Source organism: Triturus cristatus, chromosome 8 (assembly GCF_964204655.1).
Source record: "Triturus cristatus chromosome 8, aTriCri1.1, whole genome shotgun sequence".
NCBI classification, from domain to species: domain Eukaryota; kingdom Metazoa; phylum Chordata; class Amphibia; order Caudata; family Salamandridae; genus Triturus; species Triturus cristatus.
In genome coordinates, this window is record NC_140591.1 from 698,290,611 (window position 1) to 698,309,686 (window position 19,076).

Sequence of the window (19,076 nt, forward strand, 5' to 3'; positions counted from 1 at the left end):
CAAACGTTTGAATTTTAACACAGAATTGGGGTAGGCAAAGCAACACTATCAATTCTTGGAAGAAAACCATAGCATGGGGATGCCAATATGGGTGGTACTGGTCCCTCACACACATAAGGCTCTGCCAAGCAGGTAGTGGTGTAACTATCTCGAAATATGGCTGATAGTACACTGCAAATTAGCCAGATCCAAATGCACTGTTGTGTAGAATGGGCTGGATGAAACTTTTCTAGTCAAAAGGCATGAATGGATGATTCCACATAAAACTCAGTGCCCAACATGGACTGCAGTACCAGTTGAAGGCAATGCAGCTGCAATGGTGGAATCGAACTCCAGAGACAGTGATACATGAAACAGAGACAAGTGTAGTAGAAACATCGTTAAAGAGTGCTTTAAAATGAGATGAAGAAAACACACATAAGGTAATAGTAACCCTATTAGTGTCAATTGAAAATCCTTCAGTGCCAAGCCATTTAATTCCTTTTCGGAGTGCTTTGCTTTAACATGCTGTAGAACTCTGGCATTGTCCCGTCAAAAACCTGAAAGTACTGACTCTCTGGGTACTGTGCCACGTGATCCAAACAATCTTTACAGTTCATATGCAGTCCAGATTTATTCGGAAATAAAAAATAAATTTCAAATCTGTCAGCAGTGTAATTGCATGATGTATAATTTGATCAGACTCATGCATCTGAAATGTGTTTTATATCTTTGAAAACATGAGAAACATAAGAATGCAGTGGCAGATAAATAATGATTTATATGATATGAAAATTGGCGTATTTACAGCTATTAGGAGATCAGAACGTGATCCACAGAATACATTTGGAGACGATTTTTTAACTCTTGTGACTGCTTGAATAGGTTCTTGTGGAAAGTTTATTGCTCTTTAAATGCTCGAAGGTAATTTGATTCCATTGAGGGAGGGAAATACTGCCACTGTTCCAACCCAACACTGTATATTCTTATGACGGTGTGAGTGGGCGGAGTTAGGGGGTGGGTGGGAACACCGAACAGTAGAGATTCGTGCCAAAACAATTCACCCTGTACAAATTACATTTGAAAAGTGGCTTTTCTGATAAATGAAGTGTTTTTTCAAGCACCTTGCATTTCCTGCGTGCCCTACTGACTGACAACTGAGCGATATCCACGCCAGTAAGAACCCGGATCTCTATAAATCAGAGGCCTCATATTACAAAAGATTTATCCTTCGTGAATTCGTTTTATTTTTTAAAAAAACTACACAGACATGAAGAATCTAGAAATAGCGTTGCTGTGTTGATATATCAATACTCATTTTTTTACTAAAAGATTTTATCTTTATAGAAAATCCGATTGAGAAGTTTCTTCCTTCGGTATATTCATCGATATTCACGTCTCTTAATGCAAAAGTGACATCTTCCTTCAATATCCTGGGTCTTCTACTTACTACAAGATTGAAATCCTATAAATTAGTAGAACAAGTCACTTGGTGGCAATTCCTGACGAAGGCACACATAGTGCCGAAACGCGCGTCGAAGAACTTATTTCTGCCACTGATTGTTTTTAAAAGATCATCATCAAATAAATTCTCTTTTTTGTGATAGAGATCTATTAATGTCATAACCTTGATATATTTTTAATGATAAGTCAATGCATTTGTTTCTTTGATTAAAACTCATTGTTTTTAGAATTCATTTCTTGAACTCAGTTCTTATATTATATTTGCTATTGTGTAATTACCTGTTGCCTGGGAACTATATTTTCAATTGTTGTTTAACCCTGTCCCAGGAACTATATTTGTTTCACAGGGGGTCCTTGTTTTTCACATGTAAGAGCCTCAGCCACATCTTCCCTGCATGTTCCGGCCCTTCACAGCAGGTAATGCCGGTGTCTCGTCCCTCTTTCTCCACCCCAGCCTATCATTACACATTCCTCCTTCTATGCCTACCGCATTTCAATGACGCTCGCAATTCTGCCTGGCAAATCTGGTCGAGAGCTTCATATGTAACACACTTGGGGTAATGATAAGAGCAGGTAACATTTCTTCTTCTGCCAAAAATAATAATCATTTTAGGGATGGAATTTGTGGGAGGAGACAGAGGAGGGGCTTAGAGAGTGGGGAGGGTGTTAACAGAAATAGAGGAGTCACAGAGTGACAATATAGCTCCACCTGCTAGAGGGTAGCTGTGGGTCGATTAAATCGGCCTGAGCACTTTCAGTTTCAGCAGCACGCCGATCTATTTGGCCTGTTGCACTTCTTAGGGTAATACACACTAAGTTGCACTAATGATTTATTAATTTATATTAAATGAGGTTTATGCTAATCGAAGTGGCCTAGTGTTTTGAAGCTTTTTGCTAATGTGCACCAGTTAGAAAAGCCGGTGCAAAAATGTGTAAGCAATGAAATACAACCTTGATATTTTATAGAATGAAGCAAACCCCCCGCCATTACCACTGCTTGATGACATTCCAAACAGTACAACTTCGACAGTCAATTTGCATGTTATACCCAAAGAGGAGTTAAGAAAATGTTGAACCTCAGATAGAAATACAGCAAGCAGAGGACAGGCATAGAACATGTGTACTGAGTCAGCGGCATACAGCTTACATCTGGGACACTTGTCCCCCCTTCCCGTCTTCCATTTAGCAATTTTTGAGGGTGTATAGTAAAGATTAAAAACAGACATATAGAATTGGCTTCTCAAACTCCCCGCAAATAACACTGAATTAGCCATTTCCAGCATCGACTGTATGTCAATCGGAACAGCGCCAAGTCTACGTTTCCAATTTTCCTGCTGCACATCTAAATCGTCTAATTGAACAGAGATTAAGCATCAATATAACTGACCAATTTTACACTTGGCTGCAATCATTTTTATCAAGTTATTTTGCCCTTCCTGAAAGATTCCTTTCGACCGGGCATTATCCAAAAAGCTATGTACCTGAAGAAATTTGAAAAAATCGCCCCTACGCAAATCAAATTTATCCTGAAGCTGAGCATAAGACAGAAGCTGCCCAGATTCATATAAATTCCCGATAACCCGAATGCCCGACATCCCCCACCTACGAGAAACAGTATCTTGAAAGATACTAGGCAGTAGCCCTGTAGATTCAAAAGGAGTCAGGAATGATATTTTTGAGATCTTATACATGATACGTACCTTTTTCCAAATCAAAAAGGCAGCCTCCAGAACCTTAAACCGAGTCCTTTTGTAGTAACTCGGCTCTAGAATCCTTACTAAGAGGTATCGGGCATTATTATCTAAAATCATCTTATAGATTGATGGAGTGTGGGCAGGGTCATACATTGCTTCTTCACCAACTATTAGATCTCCAAAATGCTGGAGTAGGGAAGCCCAATAATAATACCTAAAATTCGGCACATCCCAGCCACCTCGTACTCTAGGTAGATTAAGCCACTTTATCGCCCTCCTAGTTCTCTTATATCCCCACATAAAGCGTGCACACATTCTTTCTATCTTGATGAATACAGCGTTGGTAAATACCAGAGGTATAGCACGAAATAGATATAAAAACTTAGGTAGTATTTCCATTTTCAGCACATTGGATCGGCCATAAAGTGATAGTTGTAAACGGTTAAATTTTTCTAAGAGTTTGTTCGAGGAGTCCACAATCGGATCTATATTAGCCTCTGGTATCTTCTGAACGTCAGGAGTAATACGAATACCCAAATAAACTGCCTCAGGAACAGTTACAAGCTGTTGAGGAAGACCCACCTCAGAATGAAGGACTTGAGTATTGACCAAATTTAGCTTATACCCTGAGACAGCACAAAATGAGTTAGTAATAATTTCAATTCTAATCAAAGCGCTTTTGATATCAGAGGATATTATTACCAAATCATCAGCAAATGCCAGGACTTTGGGAGATTCTATCGGGGAGGCTACAGGGGATATCAGAGGGTCTGTCTCAAATGTAAGAATTAAGGGTTCCAGGTACAGGGCAAAGAGGAGGGGTGAGCAGGGGCATCCCTGCCGGGTCCCCCTGTTCACCACAAATTCCTCCGACTCTCCACCCAGAATCCTAATAGTGGCCGATGCGTTCTTATACAGAGCCTGTATAGCTTTTATAAAGGTCGACGGAAAGCCCTTCCAGGCAAGTACTGACCATAGGAAATCCCACGAGACCCTGTCAAATGCCTTTTCAGCATCTAGGAGGGCCAATCCCAGTCGGGATTTCGTCGCCTGAGCCCAATCGAATAGTGCTATAACCCGTCTAATATGATCCGTAGAACTTCGTCCACCTATAAAACCATGCTGCCTCAGGGATACTAGCGGAGTAATAACTTTCCCCAACCTAATAGCTAGAATTTTAGAAAAGATCTTACTATCCACATTTATTAAAGAGATAGGACGATAAGACGAGAGTTCCATGGCATCCTTGCCCTTTTTCTTAAATACCACAATTGTGGTCTCTGACCATGAATTCGGTGGCATTCCGACATATGCACTCTGTATTATAGAGAGCAATTCCATTTTTAGAACATTGCGGAATGTTATATAAAATTCGAGAGGAACTTTATCTGGACCCATTGCCTTTCCTCGTGAGAGAGACAGAAGCGCCAACTCCACTTCTTCCCAAATAATTATAGAAGCTAGATAATCCTTATTGCTATCTGATAGAACCGGACTTTCGGTCCCCGCTAAATATCCTTACGCTATCGCAGTCTTATCGCTCATATAAAGCCTTTGATAAAATTCCCTAAATGCCTGCCTTATACTTAATGGAGATGTCTGCATCTTATCATGCAAATCTTTAATTTTAAAAATCTTATTCTGAGACTCCCTCTGACGTAATCTATTAGCTAAAATCCTACCAGTTTGCTCCCCAAATTCATAGCACTCTCTCTTGTATATCTCGAATTTTAAAGCCACTTCCTCTGAGAGGTGTTGATAGATCATTGATAGTTTAGCTGCAATCCTTGCCTGGCATTCTGCTAGATCTAGTTTATGTTTAATTTTATATGTCAACTCTTTCTCCACTTCCGACAGAATAGCCAAGCTTCTGTCAAGTTTGTCTTTTATCCTTTTTTGCGCCGCAAAACTCAATGTTTCGCCACGAATCCCAGCTTTAAAAGCGTCCCAAACTATGGGCTCAGAGGCTGATCCCTTATTAATCGAAAAAAACATTTTAATCCACTCTTCGATATGGGTATAATAGTCCTGATCCAAGAGAAGTTTCCTATCAAACGTCCAATTATTGATCAGCGACGGAGAATCAGTACCAGAAATTTCCAGAATAAGAGGATTATGATCCGATACTATTCTTGGTAGCTTTTTAACGGAGGATCTTATCAATATAGAATGTGAAACCAGAAAATAATCTAGGCGTAGCATCTTGCTATGGGGTGCCGAAAAATATGTATGCCCGGGATGATTGGGTCTTAATCTCGCCCCAAACATCACATAGTCCCTGATCCTGCATTAATCCCTGTAAACTTTTAAAAACCTTGGGTTTTCGCCCCACATAGGACTGGTCTGTATCAGCATTAAACTCGGCCTCTAGATATATATTTAAGTCTCCACATACTACTAAAGGTTGTGGCCATAATGCCAATTCGTTGTTGATTGAATCCATCTCTTCGGCATCATCCAGGTTTGAACCATATAGACTACAAACTGTAAAACCCTCCCCATTGATCCTCAGCTCCACAATCACCCATCTTCCCCACGGATCCTCCCTTTTCCTTTTACATTCCAATATACCCTTTTTCGACAATATAGCAACCCCCCTAGTATTGGTTGATTGTCGTGAACAGCCCAATAGTTCCATCCCAACCATGCTCTATGAGCCCATGAAATATGAGTCTCCTGAAGGAACACTAAATCCCAACCTTGCGACTTCATTAGCCCCGCTAGAACCTTGCACTTATTGGGATTATTTAGCCCAGAAATATTGAGGGTACAAAAAGTTAATTTCCTCATTTAGTAATATACATTTTTTATACCCCTAGCCATTAGAACATAAAAATATATAGAAGCACAGGTGAACAATCCTGGACAAGGAACGAATACATTTGTGATCAGCACACGAGAAAGAAGAGAGAAAAAAAGAAAAATCAAGGAAAAAAGAAAGAGTAAGGAAGGATCAGAAAACACATATAGCTAGGTTGAGAAATGTCCGATGGTTGTAGTGTTAAAAAATGCTAAAGTTTGTAGTTGGATTTTTTTTTCGCCCCCCCTCCACCAACACCACCCCCCACCTCCCCACCCCTCTGAACAACCCCCCCTCAACTCCCCCCACACCCTCACCCCCTCCACCCAGCCCCAGAGTCTTGCTTTTTATTTATTTGTATGTCTATTGTCAGACTATGTATTACATCAAAATGGAGTGGAGAACCAGGATTCTTGCTATATACCATTTAGAAACTGCTTTGTATAGGCTTAAACGACCTAGGAAAAAAAGATTTGGTCTACAAACTTGGGACTTTATCAAAAAATGGCTTTGATTTCTCCTTTTTTGCTGGAAACTCTAATTCTATCATTTTATATGTATCCGGTATCTTTTTTATATGTCTGAAAATGTTTTGTAGTGTTCTACCATCTCTGTATTCTGAGGATTAAAATAAAAAAATATATATAAAAAAAAAGATATTTTATAGAATGATATTAGAGACATTATAGCATATGAAAACCTTCAAACGATATTAGAAATGTGTTTTTTGAAAAACATGCATGTATATGAATAACATGAACATTTGTAGTAGTAGGATGTTTCTAACGTTAGTTATTTCTGTGTAATAATCTTTTTGTGAAAGTTTATAAATTCTTTATTTGAACTGATTTAACTTCATTATATTTGAAGTAAATTAAAGGTATTTTTCATTTTAATGTGCAATGCTAATGCCTTTTTTCTAGATGCCTTTTCTCTGGTGTTGACCTTTCCCTTTCTTTAATACAACGGATTGTTCTTTGCAAGTGTAATGTAATTTGTCTGTCCTATACACTTCTGTCACCTGACATATTTTCAATACTTTTTCCAACATTCACAGCAAAATATTCCTGTGGGAATACAATTTTAGATATTACAATAAGCTTTAACTTTGTATTTCTTCTCTACCAATGTTAGGCCTGTGCGGACTCACAAAGTTTTGTTTCCCATGACTAGCATGCAAAAACAGCTCGATGTTTCTGTCATCGTAGGTGACATGATGTGACCATAGCCATGTGGTGGTCTTTTGATGGTGGTATGATGCCACGCCACTGGACTAATCAAAGAACTTATAAAAAACAGAAACACGAAAGGAGGGGCATCACAGACACTGTGGATATTTGCCATTTGAGGACTGCTAATCTGATTTTCTCTATTTGAGACCCAGATGCTATGCTGTTCAATTTGTTTAACTCTTTACTAACTTCGTCTGCCTGGTCTATGCTACAGTCAGTAGCAGACGGACTGAGCCTTCCCTGCTGAACCCTTTCCTATTTCTTTATTTCTACTTATGCTAATGAACTTGCCCATAACAGACTCTAACTGAACCATTCCCATCCTCTTAGAATCTGAGCTGTTAGACAACAAACTATCCTTCTGCCTATTCGGTGGTAGGATTTTGTAACTCTGTGGCTATTGCCGATTTGAATGCCTGCTTAAATGCTTGGTATTGTTATGAAAGTTGTTATATTTTAAACTGAACTTCTCAAGCAAATGTTGGCTATGATGAATGTTGCATCTCTAATACAATAACCAAATTATTCAGCGTCTGTCTGAGTCTGTTACTGAGTCATGTTTATTGCTTCATTTGACTGTGATTAATGATTTAAATGTGTTGTAGTGAGAATCAGCAAGTTCTGACAGAACACCAGGTGTTATTTCTCTTATTCTGTGCAGTTATTGCAGAGCTACTGGTTTGTTTAGTTCTTATTCGTCTTAGCTTCTTTAGGAGGTTGGAACTTCCTGTTGCTATTCTTTAAATCAACAGTATGGTCTTGAGAGTGGTGTATCTAAATCTGATTTCTAACCTGTGAGATGGCTGTCAATTAATGGTCCTCATTGGGCAGTAACGTGGAGTTTAGACATCCTAATTTCCACCACTACTATCAGCTGAGCAAGATCTTTGCCTCTGTGGTAAATGAATTTGATTTAGTCATCTAATCGGAAAGGGCCCATTATAGTTAGAGGAGTAAATGAGAATAAGCTAAGTGGGAAAAAATTATTTGTTAGCACGCTTACGCTGCATCAGGCCTATACTTTCTTTGTAAAACAGAGGTAACTGTGACTGCTACACACACTATAGTCAACAAAGTGCTGTGATATATCCAAAAAGGAAGAAACTGCATTGAGAGTACTGGACTTAAACCACACAAAAAGAGTTGCTGTTGATTCCCATCTTCGATTAGTATAGGGAAGTCAGTGCCATACAAGTTTACTGTACTCAATCAGTGTCCCTATATTAGGTAGGCCACTGCGAATTTGAGTGGGTGAACCTGCTCATACTGAAGGGTTACGAGTCCTGTTGTATTTTTAAAACTGAATGACCGGGAAAAGAAGACACAGAATCTTACTTTATGGGGGCAGACTCAATGACTCTCTGATCAAGCATTTTCTGAATCACCACAACGAGCCCCGGAGAGTAGGTCTGCTATCTCCGGGGTGCAGCAAAGTGGCACTTAGGAATGTATGATTTGAAATAAAAACAGATGATCGAGATGATCATGGTAGTCAAGAGCCCACTGGTGAAAAGCCTCCGAAACAGGACTCATGACTTGAATAGTAGTGGTAGAAAGCAGAGCGCACATGTTTTTGAATGAATACGTCCCATACTTTGTCTCACCCCACCCTAAGGGTCTTGTGGGAGATTTGAGACCTTGCTTCCACCTTTGACAAATGTTAGTAGAAATTATAAGGTAAGTAGAATAACCAACAGGTGATACACTGTTGAATAATTACATTTTCTGAGCAGGTGAACGTTTTAGAAATAAAACATCTACAATAGTTCAGTCGGAGGAGTTTGTCTGGCCTCCAGAAAAAAGGCAGAACAAAACAATAATGTACATGTCTGGGTAAAACGTATTGGAAGGAAACAATAAAATTGATATCATAATTTGGCACTAAATTTGCATCATCTGAGCCAGCATTACAAAGTATTCAATTGATCACTGCTGTAAATTTTTTTATAAGATTCACATGATCATAGGAAGTAGTCCATGAACATCAATGAAAAAAAATGTGTTTAGATTAAAGCTAACGTACCTTTGTTTTCATGCAGATGAAAAAACACTCACCTGTGATCCTCTACACACCCCATGCTTGCTATTCAGTGAGAAGCACAAGCTACTACTTGTGTAACGATATATCTGTAAAAGACATTAGTTGGTGATAGATTCCTTACCTTAGAATATCCCCAGGCGTCAGACTGGATCTGGAAAGTTTTTTGTAGCAGTACCCCTGCGCGTCAGTAGGTGGCGTCGTGCGGCTCCGCGTCCATCGCTGGCGTCGTAAGCGCCGAGATGACGTCACGGAGACTACTTAGGCGCCGCCCATGCGCGCTGACGTCAGTTCTGTACACGACTTTCCGTGCAGAGCCATGCAAGAAACTGACCACTGGTGCCATGAAACTAGGGACCTAAAAAGGGGGATGACCTTAACCCTAGAAATCAGTTCGCAGAACAGGGAGGACGGGTGGGGTGGTAAGGAATCTATCACTAACTAATGTCTCTTACAGATATATCGTTACACAAGTAGTAACTTGTGCATCTGAAAGAGACACGTTAGTGATAGATTCCTTACCTTAGAATAGATAGCCCAGAAATACCAACCCCGGTGGTGGGTCTGCGAATAGATTACACCAGAAAGTCAAGGAGAACAGAACGGCCAAAGAAGCCGTCTCTCCGGACCTGACTGTCAGGGAAGTAATGCTTGGAAAACGTGTGCAGCGAAGGCCCACGTAGCTGCCTGACAAATGTCCTGCAAGGGGACGCCGAGTCCCAAGTCAGTAGTGGCTGCAGTTGCCCTGGTAGAATGGGCATGTAGCCCCACAGGAGGCTCCTTCTTAGCCAAGGAGTAACATGCTTTGATGCACAGAACGACCCACCGGGAGATGGTCCGTTTGTGCACAGCCCGACCTTTTTTGGCACCCACGTAGCCAACAAAGAGCTGGTCATGCGCCCGGAACTGCTGTGTACGCTTCAGATAGAATACGAGCGCATGTTTGGGGTCCAGACAGGGGAGCCTCTCCTCCTCTCTCGAAGGATGCGGAGGCAGAAAGAAGGTAAGCAAAGTGATGGTCTGCCCGATGTGGAAGGGCGTGACCACCTTTGGCAAAAAAGAAGGACGGGTCCTCAAAACCACCTTGTCCGGATGAACATAAAGGAAAGGAGGTTTGGAAGAAAGAGCCTGGAGCTCACTCACTCTTCTGGCCGAGGTGATAGCGACCAGGAAAGCCGTCTTAAGAGTAAGAAGACGCAGAGGACAGGTATGAAGGGGCTCGAAAGGAGCGCACAACAGATAGGTCAAAACAAGATTCAAGTCCCATTGAGGCATGATGAACGGCACAGGAGGAACCATGTGCGTAATGCCTTTCAGGAAACGGTTAACAACCGGGGACTTAAAGAGAGAAGGCTGATCTGGAAGACGTAAAAAAGCAGAGATGGCCGAAAGATAATCTTTGATAGTGCACAAAGCAGAGCCCTGCTGGGCCAAAGAAAGAAGGAACAGAAAACTTCAGAAAGAGGGGCAGACAGGAGATCAACAGCCTTCGCTGTGCACCACGCCACAAACTTGCTCCACCTGCAGGCGTACACCGTTTTAGTGGAGGGACGCCTGGCTGCCAGAATGACATCACAGACTTCGGGAGGAAGATCGAAAGCTGTCAACTGTCGCCGCTCAATCTCCACGCATGGAGGTGGAGACTGGACAGGTTCGGGTGGAGGACCGTCCCCTGCTGCTGCGACAAAAGATCCTCCCGAAGAGGCAGATGGCTCAGGATACCAGTATCTTCGTGCCCAATCCGGAGCCACAAGGATGACTTGGGCCCAGTCGCGCCGAATCTTCTTCAGCACTTGGGGCAGAAGTGGTATAGGCGGAAAGGCATACAATAGACCGCAGTTTCACTCGCGACGAAAAGCGTCACCGAGTGAGTGCCGCCTTGGAAATACCGGTGGCGGATAGATCTAACCAAGACTCTCCCCACTGCAGAAAGAGACCTTGCACCATGTCCGAGTGCAGACCCCATTCGTGATCCATCAAGCACCGGCGGCTGAGTTCATCCACCCTGGCGTTCAGAGAACTTGCCAGGTGTTGAACCATCAAGGTGATGCCTTGATGTTCCAGACATGTCCAGAGGCGCAGAGCCTCTTGACATAGGGTCCAGGACCCCACCCCGCCCTGTTTATTGCAATACCACATGGCGGTGGTGTTGTCCGTGAACACCTGCACCACACTTCCCCGGACAGAGGGAAGGAATGCCTTCAGTGCAAGTCGGATCGCCCGCAGCTCCAAAAGGTTGATATGGAGCCGGGACTCCGCCGGAGACCAGAGTCCTCTGATCTCCGCCTCTGCAAAGGGGCCTCCCCATCCCCATCCCAGGAGGGACGCATCCGTCACCACTGTGTGCTCCGGTTGGGGAAGGGAGAGGCATCTGCCAATGACCCAATCGCGATTTGTGAGCCACCACTGCAATTGTCGTGCAGTGCCCTCCGAGATCTGGACATGATCGGACAGGTTGCCCTGATGCTGCGCCCACTGGAACTTCAGGTCCCACTGCAGAGCCCGCATATGCCATCTGGCATGCGTCACCAGCAGGATGCAGGAGGCCAATAGGCCCAGAAGCCGGAGGCTCATCCTGACTGAAACCCAGGACAGAGGCTGAAAGATCGGAATCATAGCCTGAATATTCCGGACTCGCTGCTCGGGAGGATAAACCCGAAACAGCGACGAATCCAGAACTGCTCCGATGAAGAGGAGCTTCTGAGAGGGACTCAGGTGCGACTTCCGCACGTTGATGGAGAACCCCAGCAAATGCAGGACGTCGGACATAGTCTGGAGGTGGGAGATGACTGCCTGGGGCGAGCCCGCCTTCAACAACCAGTCGTCGAGATAGGGGAAGACTGGAACCCCTGATCTGCGCCGATGAGCTGCGACCACCGCCATCACTTTTGTGAACACCCGAGGGGCGCTGGTAAGGCCGAAGGGGAGCACGGCAAACTGAAAATGCTCCTGGCCCACCGTGAACCGCAGGCAACGCCAGTGTGCCGGCAGGACGGGGATGTGAAAATATGCGTCCTGCAAGTCCAATGCTACCATCCAGTCTCCAGGGTCGAGGGCAGCCAAGACCTGAGCCAGAGTCAGCATTTTGAACTTCTCCTTCCGGAAGCGGTTGACATTCCGGAGGTCCAAGATGGGACACAGACCCCCTTTGTCCTTCTTGGGCACCAGAAAGTAGTGGGAATAACAACCACTCCCTACTTCCGGCCCAGGAACGCACTCGATGGCCCCCTTGGCCAAGAGGGCCGCAACTTCCTGCTGGAGAGTCGCCAAGTGTTTCCCCGACATGCGGTGGCACCTAGGTGGCATTGCTGGAGGGGTGGACAGAAAGGGAAGGGAGTAACCCTTCCGGATAATCTGCAACACCCACTTGTCCGATGTGATAGCGAGCCAGTGGGGGAGGAGATGGCGAAACCTGCCACCCACCGGCGTGGGGTGCGCCACAAAGCTCGGATTAGGAAGGTTTGGAGGTAGAAACAGTGGGGGCGGAGGTGGACTGTCCTCTACGCTGGTTCCCAGACCCGCCCTGGGGAAGCCGCGTCTGCGGCAGCACTGAGGCTGGTTCTGCACAGGCTTGCTGAAGGAACGTGCCTGGGCGCTCCTGCCTTGGCCATGAAAGGAACGAAAACCAGGGGTGGCTGGGCTCTATGTGGAAAGACCCAAGGACTTGGCCATGGTCCGTGAGTCCTTAAATCGCTCTAGTGCACTGTCGGCCTTATCGCCAAACAGGTGAGTGCCATCAAAGGGCATATCCATGAGCAAGCTCTGGACATCGGGTGAGAAGCCAGTAGATCGCAACCAGGAGTGGCGACACAGCGCCACAGTCGTAGAAATCGCCCTGCCCAACGAGTCAGCGGTGTCCAAACCACACCGAATGGCGAACTTAGCTGCATCCTTACCATCAGCAACCGCCTGGTAAAGTACAGCCTGGGCCTCCTCAGGACACTGAGGCAACACCTGAGCAACGGTATCCCACAACGCGTGGGAATAGCGGCCCAATAAGCAGGTGGTGTTCACCGACCGCAACCCCAAGCTGGCCGAAGAGAACAACCGCTTACCGAACTGTTCCAGCTTCTTAGAGTCCTTATCTGGCGGAGCCGTGGGAAAGGCACTCTACGAAGTCGAGGCCTGGATGACCAGACTCTCAGGCGTGGGATGAGTGGTCAGAAATGCGGGGTCACCAGGCGCCGGGCAGTGACGCCTGGCGACATTCTTATCCACAAGGGGCCCCCGTGGCCGACCGCGACCAAGTGCCCAAAAGGACGTCGGTGAGGGCGTCGTTGAAGGGAAGCAGTGGCTCCGACGAAGTAGACGTCGTCTGGAGCACCTCGGTGAGGAGGTTTGTTTTGAGGGCCACCGTAGGAAGATCGAGGTTGAGGACCTCAGCAGCCCGACGGAGCACCATAGTGTAGGAAGCGCCCTCCTCCATTGTAGGCGGGGGAGAGGCAAACCGCGGGCCAGAAGAGACATCGAGGTCGCCGGCGTCCTCCAGATCGTACACCCAGTCCTGCTCAGAGTCACACTGACGGGCAAGAGGGTCAGGAGGAACCGGCCGCAGCAGAAGAGCCAGAGAAGGGACAAACGGCGTCGGAAACGGCTCCGTGAACGTGTCCCAATGCGGATCCCAGGCAGGAACGAAATGCTCCTGCAACCGGGGCAAGGGCGAAACGAACCGCCTCCGGCGGCGCCGGAAGCGCTGGACCTCGTGGTGCCAGGAAACCGCGTAGGATCCTGTGGCCCCGAAGCTGGATCCGCCGGAGGCGCCGACGGGCCAACAGGATCTGGACACGGGACCGCGGGGCCCGAAGGCATGCCGGCGGGAGCCCGAGGCATAAAAAGTCGGTCCATGGTGGCAAGAAACTCTTGCACCTGTTCGGGAGTCGCCGATGGACCCGGGTAAGGAGGGTAGGCCGCGGGACTCCCAGGCTCCAAAGGAGCCACAGGGGCAGAACTCCTGTCCCCCTCGTCTGCATCCGAGGACTGATGGGGGGACGTCAGAGAGTGAACCCGCTTCTTCGACTTCTTTTTATGTCGGCGCTTACCGGAATCCGAGGGCGAAGACTTGGAGCCCGAGGAGCGATGACTGTGGCTCCGTGAGCGGTCCCGGGAACGGTCCCTGTACCTGGAGCGGCGTTGGGATAAGTGCCGGGCCTCCAGCAGTTTCCGGCGCCGCTCCCTCAAGGCCTCCGGGGCCATGGCTCGACAGTCCTGGCAGGACCGGGAGTCATGTTCAGTCTCCAGGCAGTAGAGGCAAACATCATGGGGGTCCGCCACCAACATGTTGCGACGGCAGGCCCCACAAGATTTAAATCCAGGCATCCCTACGTGCACCAGGAGAAAGAAGGGGAGACAAAAAGTCACAAAAGAGTAGTCAAAAAGTGACTAAGGTACGTGCTCTATCCGGATCTGCGCTTGCTGGCGCGCAAAAAGAAAGAACTGACGTCAGCGCCCATGGGTGGCGCCTAAGTAATCTCTGTGACGTCATCTCGGCACTTACGACGCCAGCGACAGACGCGGAGCCGCACGACGCCACCTACTAAAGCGCAGTGGTACTGCTACGAAAAACTTTCCAGATCCAGTCTAACACCTGGGGATATTCTAAGGTAAGGAATCTATCACTAACATGTCTCTTTCAGATTATGCATGCACATACAACTCACCCAGACAAATAACACTTTGATAAAAGTATGCAAGTGTTCTATGGTGTGAGAAACTATAGAGTGAATGCTTGTTCTCCTAAGACACACTGAAGAGAATGATTTCATCCAAATCTTTACTTGCCTAAAATATTAACATTTTCTTTTCTGAATTACATCTGGGGAATAAATCAGTTTGCCATAGAGTTGCAAATATGAATACATCTCAGGTACAGCATCAAACATTAAAGGGCCATAAAATAGTGCTAACTGCTGAGTTCGGATCAACGGAAATCAAGGGGATATTACACCAGAGGTGGATCAAGCAGACAACTCTGCATTAGATGCATGGGTTCCCTCAGGCAGATCAAGCACCACAATTGCAGCACGTATTTTCAAAAAATTATAGAATTGTGAAAAATGATGACTTACTTCCGGAAATCAGCTAACAACTTGAGCATATCTTCGTTCGACAGCTTGTTACTGTCTTGCCTGTATAGAGCTGAAAATCTTGCACTTTTATCCAAGGTCCCAGAGTTATCTTTAAATAAAGTTCTAAAAAGAAAATTAGAGGTAAATCATGACCATTGTTAAGAAAAAGCATATTATTTGATATGCACAATCCATCACTACAATAATTATTTACAGTAACAAAAGGTATCTCAATGGGTTTAAATAGATTTTCTACCTGTTTACCAAGATGCTTGTTCAGATGGATGTGTGTATAGAAAGGAGTGTCACGAAGAGAAAATTCAGTCTATTCACAATGAAATTAGTATTTTAACACAACTGCAGGATGGAGCATTGCAAAACCTATTCATCGCCACACGTCTAAAGTGATGTGTGACATATCACTAGATTTGAGACTAGTCTCTGAGTGGCTAAATGACAAAGCTCCTATGTGGACAATACTATTTCTATAAACCATATGTTGCTATCTTGAGAATTATAACATATGTTGCCAAAGACAGATTACCTCAAAACATAATCTTACTCACCTCCAACATTAGCTCTGCAGCTTTTTTTTTTAGTCGGCCACATGGTTGCATATTCAGCCTCCTTATGTCTTTATATGAAAAAGTCCTTTAATTAGGCCCTCATTACATCAACAGAAACAATATAATCCCTTTGGCATCAACGTCTCCTTCACAAAAAGTAGTTAAACTTTAAGAAAAGACCATCTTATAACCCAGCCTTCCCTCTTGTGGAGGCTGTGCTGGGCTGGACGTATTCAATCTATGAAAGATAACAAAGATAATAAGATGCAAGCTAGTGCTACAGGTAAGTAACATTGCTCTGCGGCACATAAATTTCACAGATGATCTAGATTCTAATGAGGATTGCAGTTATCAGAATTAGAAATCACAGTGCACCTTTAATATACTTTTGGCAATTTAGGTCAGAGAAGAAAAGTAGAGTTTATCTATCTCATCATTTCTAGCTGGCTAGCCAGAACGTCCACTAAGATAGGAATTCACTCTACTTACAGAAGTTGATTGCAAGTACATCTATCTATCAGACCGGTCCAACTCTCTTTCCAAAGCCCTTTTCCAGTCTTAGTCACCATACCGCCCTACATTTGTCTTGGCTCCTCTATTTACATCCTGGTACTCCCTCATATCCTGACTCTGACCTTTGGCACTTCCTTATGGTTGATTTCTAGTACTCCGCACCAAAGACATCCCCACAAGCCCTAGCATCTCACACGCCACTCTATCCCTCCACCAGTCTTCTCTCCATCCTTGCTGACTTTACAGTTGTCAAGGCTTCTGCTGTTACTCGGTATGAGGGTACAGAGACTGAAGTATAGTGTAAGGTGGCAAAACAGAGAAACATCAAAAACATTTTAAAAAGTGGGAATGATGGTGAAGGGAGCATATATACTATGGTAAACATCCGTAGGTAAGGAATGCTGGACTAAGTCTCTTTTAGCACAGGTTAATTTCCTTCACTTCAGCAAGGAAAGGTACAGCAGAAAATCATCACTATTAGCAAAGGCAATAGGTCTCGCCTTTCAATGGCATTACCTGACTTTTTGACTTTGCCAATGGTTTTTGATGATGCTGTTCTGCGTCAGTAAAAATAAGAAAATATGTGTCTGTTGATTCGGAACAGCACATGTAAAACAACAAAATAAAATCCAACACAATATGATAATGTATATGCACTAATGCACCGCAATGCATGTGCACGTTTGCATTATGAATTGGCACATAATTTTTTTACATTTCTAGTTTACCATTCCAAGATGTTGGATGCCAATGCTGGAGAGGTAAACTAAAAAAAATACCTCCCCATTGGACTCCAATAGGTGGCCGTCCAAACTAGGAGCAAATCCCACACCCACAGACCAAGCAAAGAAATCTAGGGATAATCCTAGATGACAAGCTCAACATAACGGCTCAAGTCAATGCAGTGTGCAACTCCACCTTCTACATGCTATGAATGCTGAGAAAGATCTTCAAATGGTTGCCTCAGAAAACCAGACGGACTGTCACACAAGCTCTCATTACCAGCAGGCTCGACTAAAGCAACATTCTGTACGCCAGAATCTCCAAACAACTCCTACACCTATTCCAGACTATCCAGATTACCACCACAGAACTCATATTCGACTTCCCACACCGCTCCAACTTCACACCGCACCTCAGGAAGCTTCACTGGCTCCCATTCACAAGTGCAGCCAATTCAAACTTCTCACATACAAAGCCCTACATAACACAGGACCAGAATACCTGAACAGCTGCATACACTTTAACCAACCGACCAGACACCTACGCTCTGCCTCCCTCTTACTCGCACACATTCTCGCATTCGCAAAAGCAAAACTGGAGGTCACTCATTCTCCTACGTCGACATGGAACACCTTCCCTCAAGACATCAGAGCCACCTCCTCGCTTCTTCAGTTCCGTAAGAAGCTAAAGACCTAGTCTTGAGGACCAAACACCTACACGCCTGCCCAACCGCCTGGATACCCTCTTGGGTGAATAGTGCACGATGCAAGTCAACATAACATAGTTCATGCTCAATTTCTGGAGGATTCCCCATTCTGTTGAGAAAACACATAATCATAAGCAGTGCTTGAAACAAAGGGCACGGTTCAAAACCTGTGAAACACTGAAATAACGGAAATACACCACATCACACAGTGCATAACACAGCAAATTGTTGCTCCCGATTTAAAATGACAGTTTCTAGTGGCATTAAGTCATGTCATTATGGCTCTTCAAACAAACTTCAGCACCAAATATCCCAGTTCGTATGCACTTCCTTTATAAATGCAGCATGCGGCACTAAAGGGTGCCTCACAGGTACAAGAGATCTTTATGGACAGATGGGGTGCATGAATAATTCATGAGATGCATGCACTGTTTTTAAATAGATCCATGTGTAGCTTCAAAGGCAACATAAACAACCCAATTAAATGGTTACGAAGCGAAAAGACAACGTGAAGGACCAATTAGAGACGGTTATATCCAGGGTACTTGCATCTAACATCTGTCAGCTCACAGGTCTTATGAAAATGGAAAGATTAGCAAACAAAAGCTGAATTATATCTACAATATTAGTAGCAATAACAATGCAGCGCCCCGTAATGGAAATAAAACCACTTGAAACCATAAAAAGACTTCGCGTCCTGCTACATTTGTAAGCAAATGCTAACACAAATGCTCGTATTTGCTACATTATGCTGATAATTTGTGTTATAAATCAGTATAAAAAGGACAAACACCACTTCTTTGAAAGTGAAATTAGCAAATTTCTAGCAGGAAGACAGTAATCATCATATAAAAGCACAAATAACGGATCCCAACAAGCTATCCTTAAATATGTAACCTAAAGAGGAGAATGAGGATTAACAATGGCAGTAGATTGAAGACCAGGTTTCTTTGGTTTTAGAAGAACAGATTTTGAGCAGTGTGCCCCAGAATAAATGAGGTTTATGCTCATGTGTGACTGTTAAAGTGTTTCCTTCGCTCCTATATCAATGAAATTCTGATCAACAGGCTTTCATTCTCTTTGAAGAACTGATACAGTTTTGACAAAAACATATAAAAAGAAACTATTTCTAAAACAGAAAAGATGATTAAACTGTCAAATTTCAACAATTCCACAATTAAGAGAAGTAGAAAAGACAAATTAAAAGAGAAAATGCTTTGCTAGTGAATTATTACGCAACGCTTACCACTCCATCAGGCGTCATATATACGTCATCCAATCTAAACGCTATCCTAA

The 19,076-nt window shown here is 44.4% G+C and overlaps 1 protein-coding gene across 8 annotated transcripts in view; it reads right to left on the bottom strand.

Moving 5' to 3' along the window:
- DOCK9 (dedicator of cytokinesis 9) overlaps nt 1–19,076 on the bottom strand; it is a 1,069,784-nt gene that overhangs the window by 424,262 nt on the left and 626,446 nt on the right. For all 8 annotated transcript variants that reach the window (XM_085622123.1, XM_085622117.1, XM_085622120.1 and 5 more), the window contains exon 15: nt 15,273–15,395. In XM_085622123.1, the coding sequence (XP_085478249.1) occupies nt 15,273–15,395 (123 nt within the window). The remainder of the gene's footprint in view (nt 1–15,272; nt 15,396–19,076) is intronic.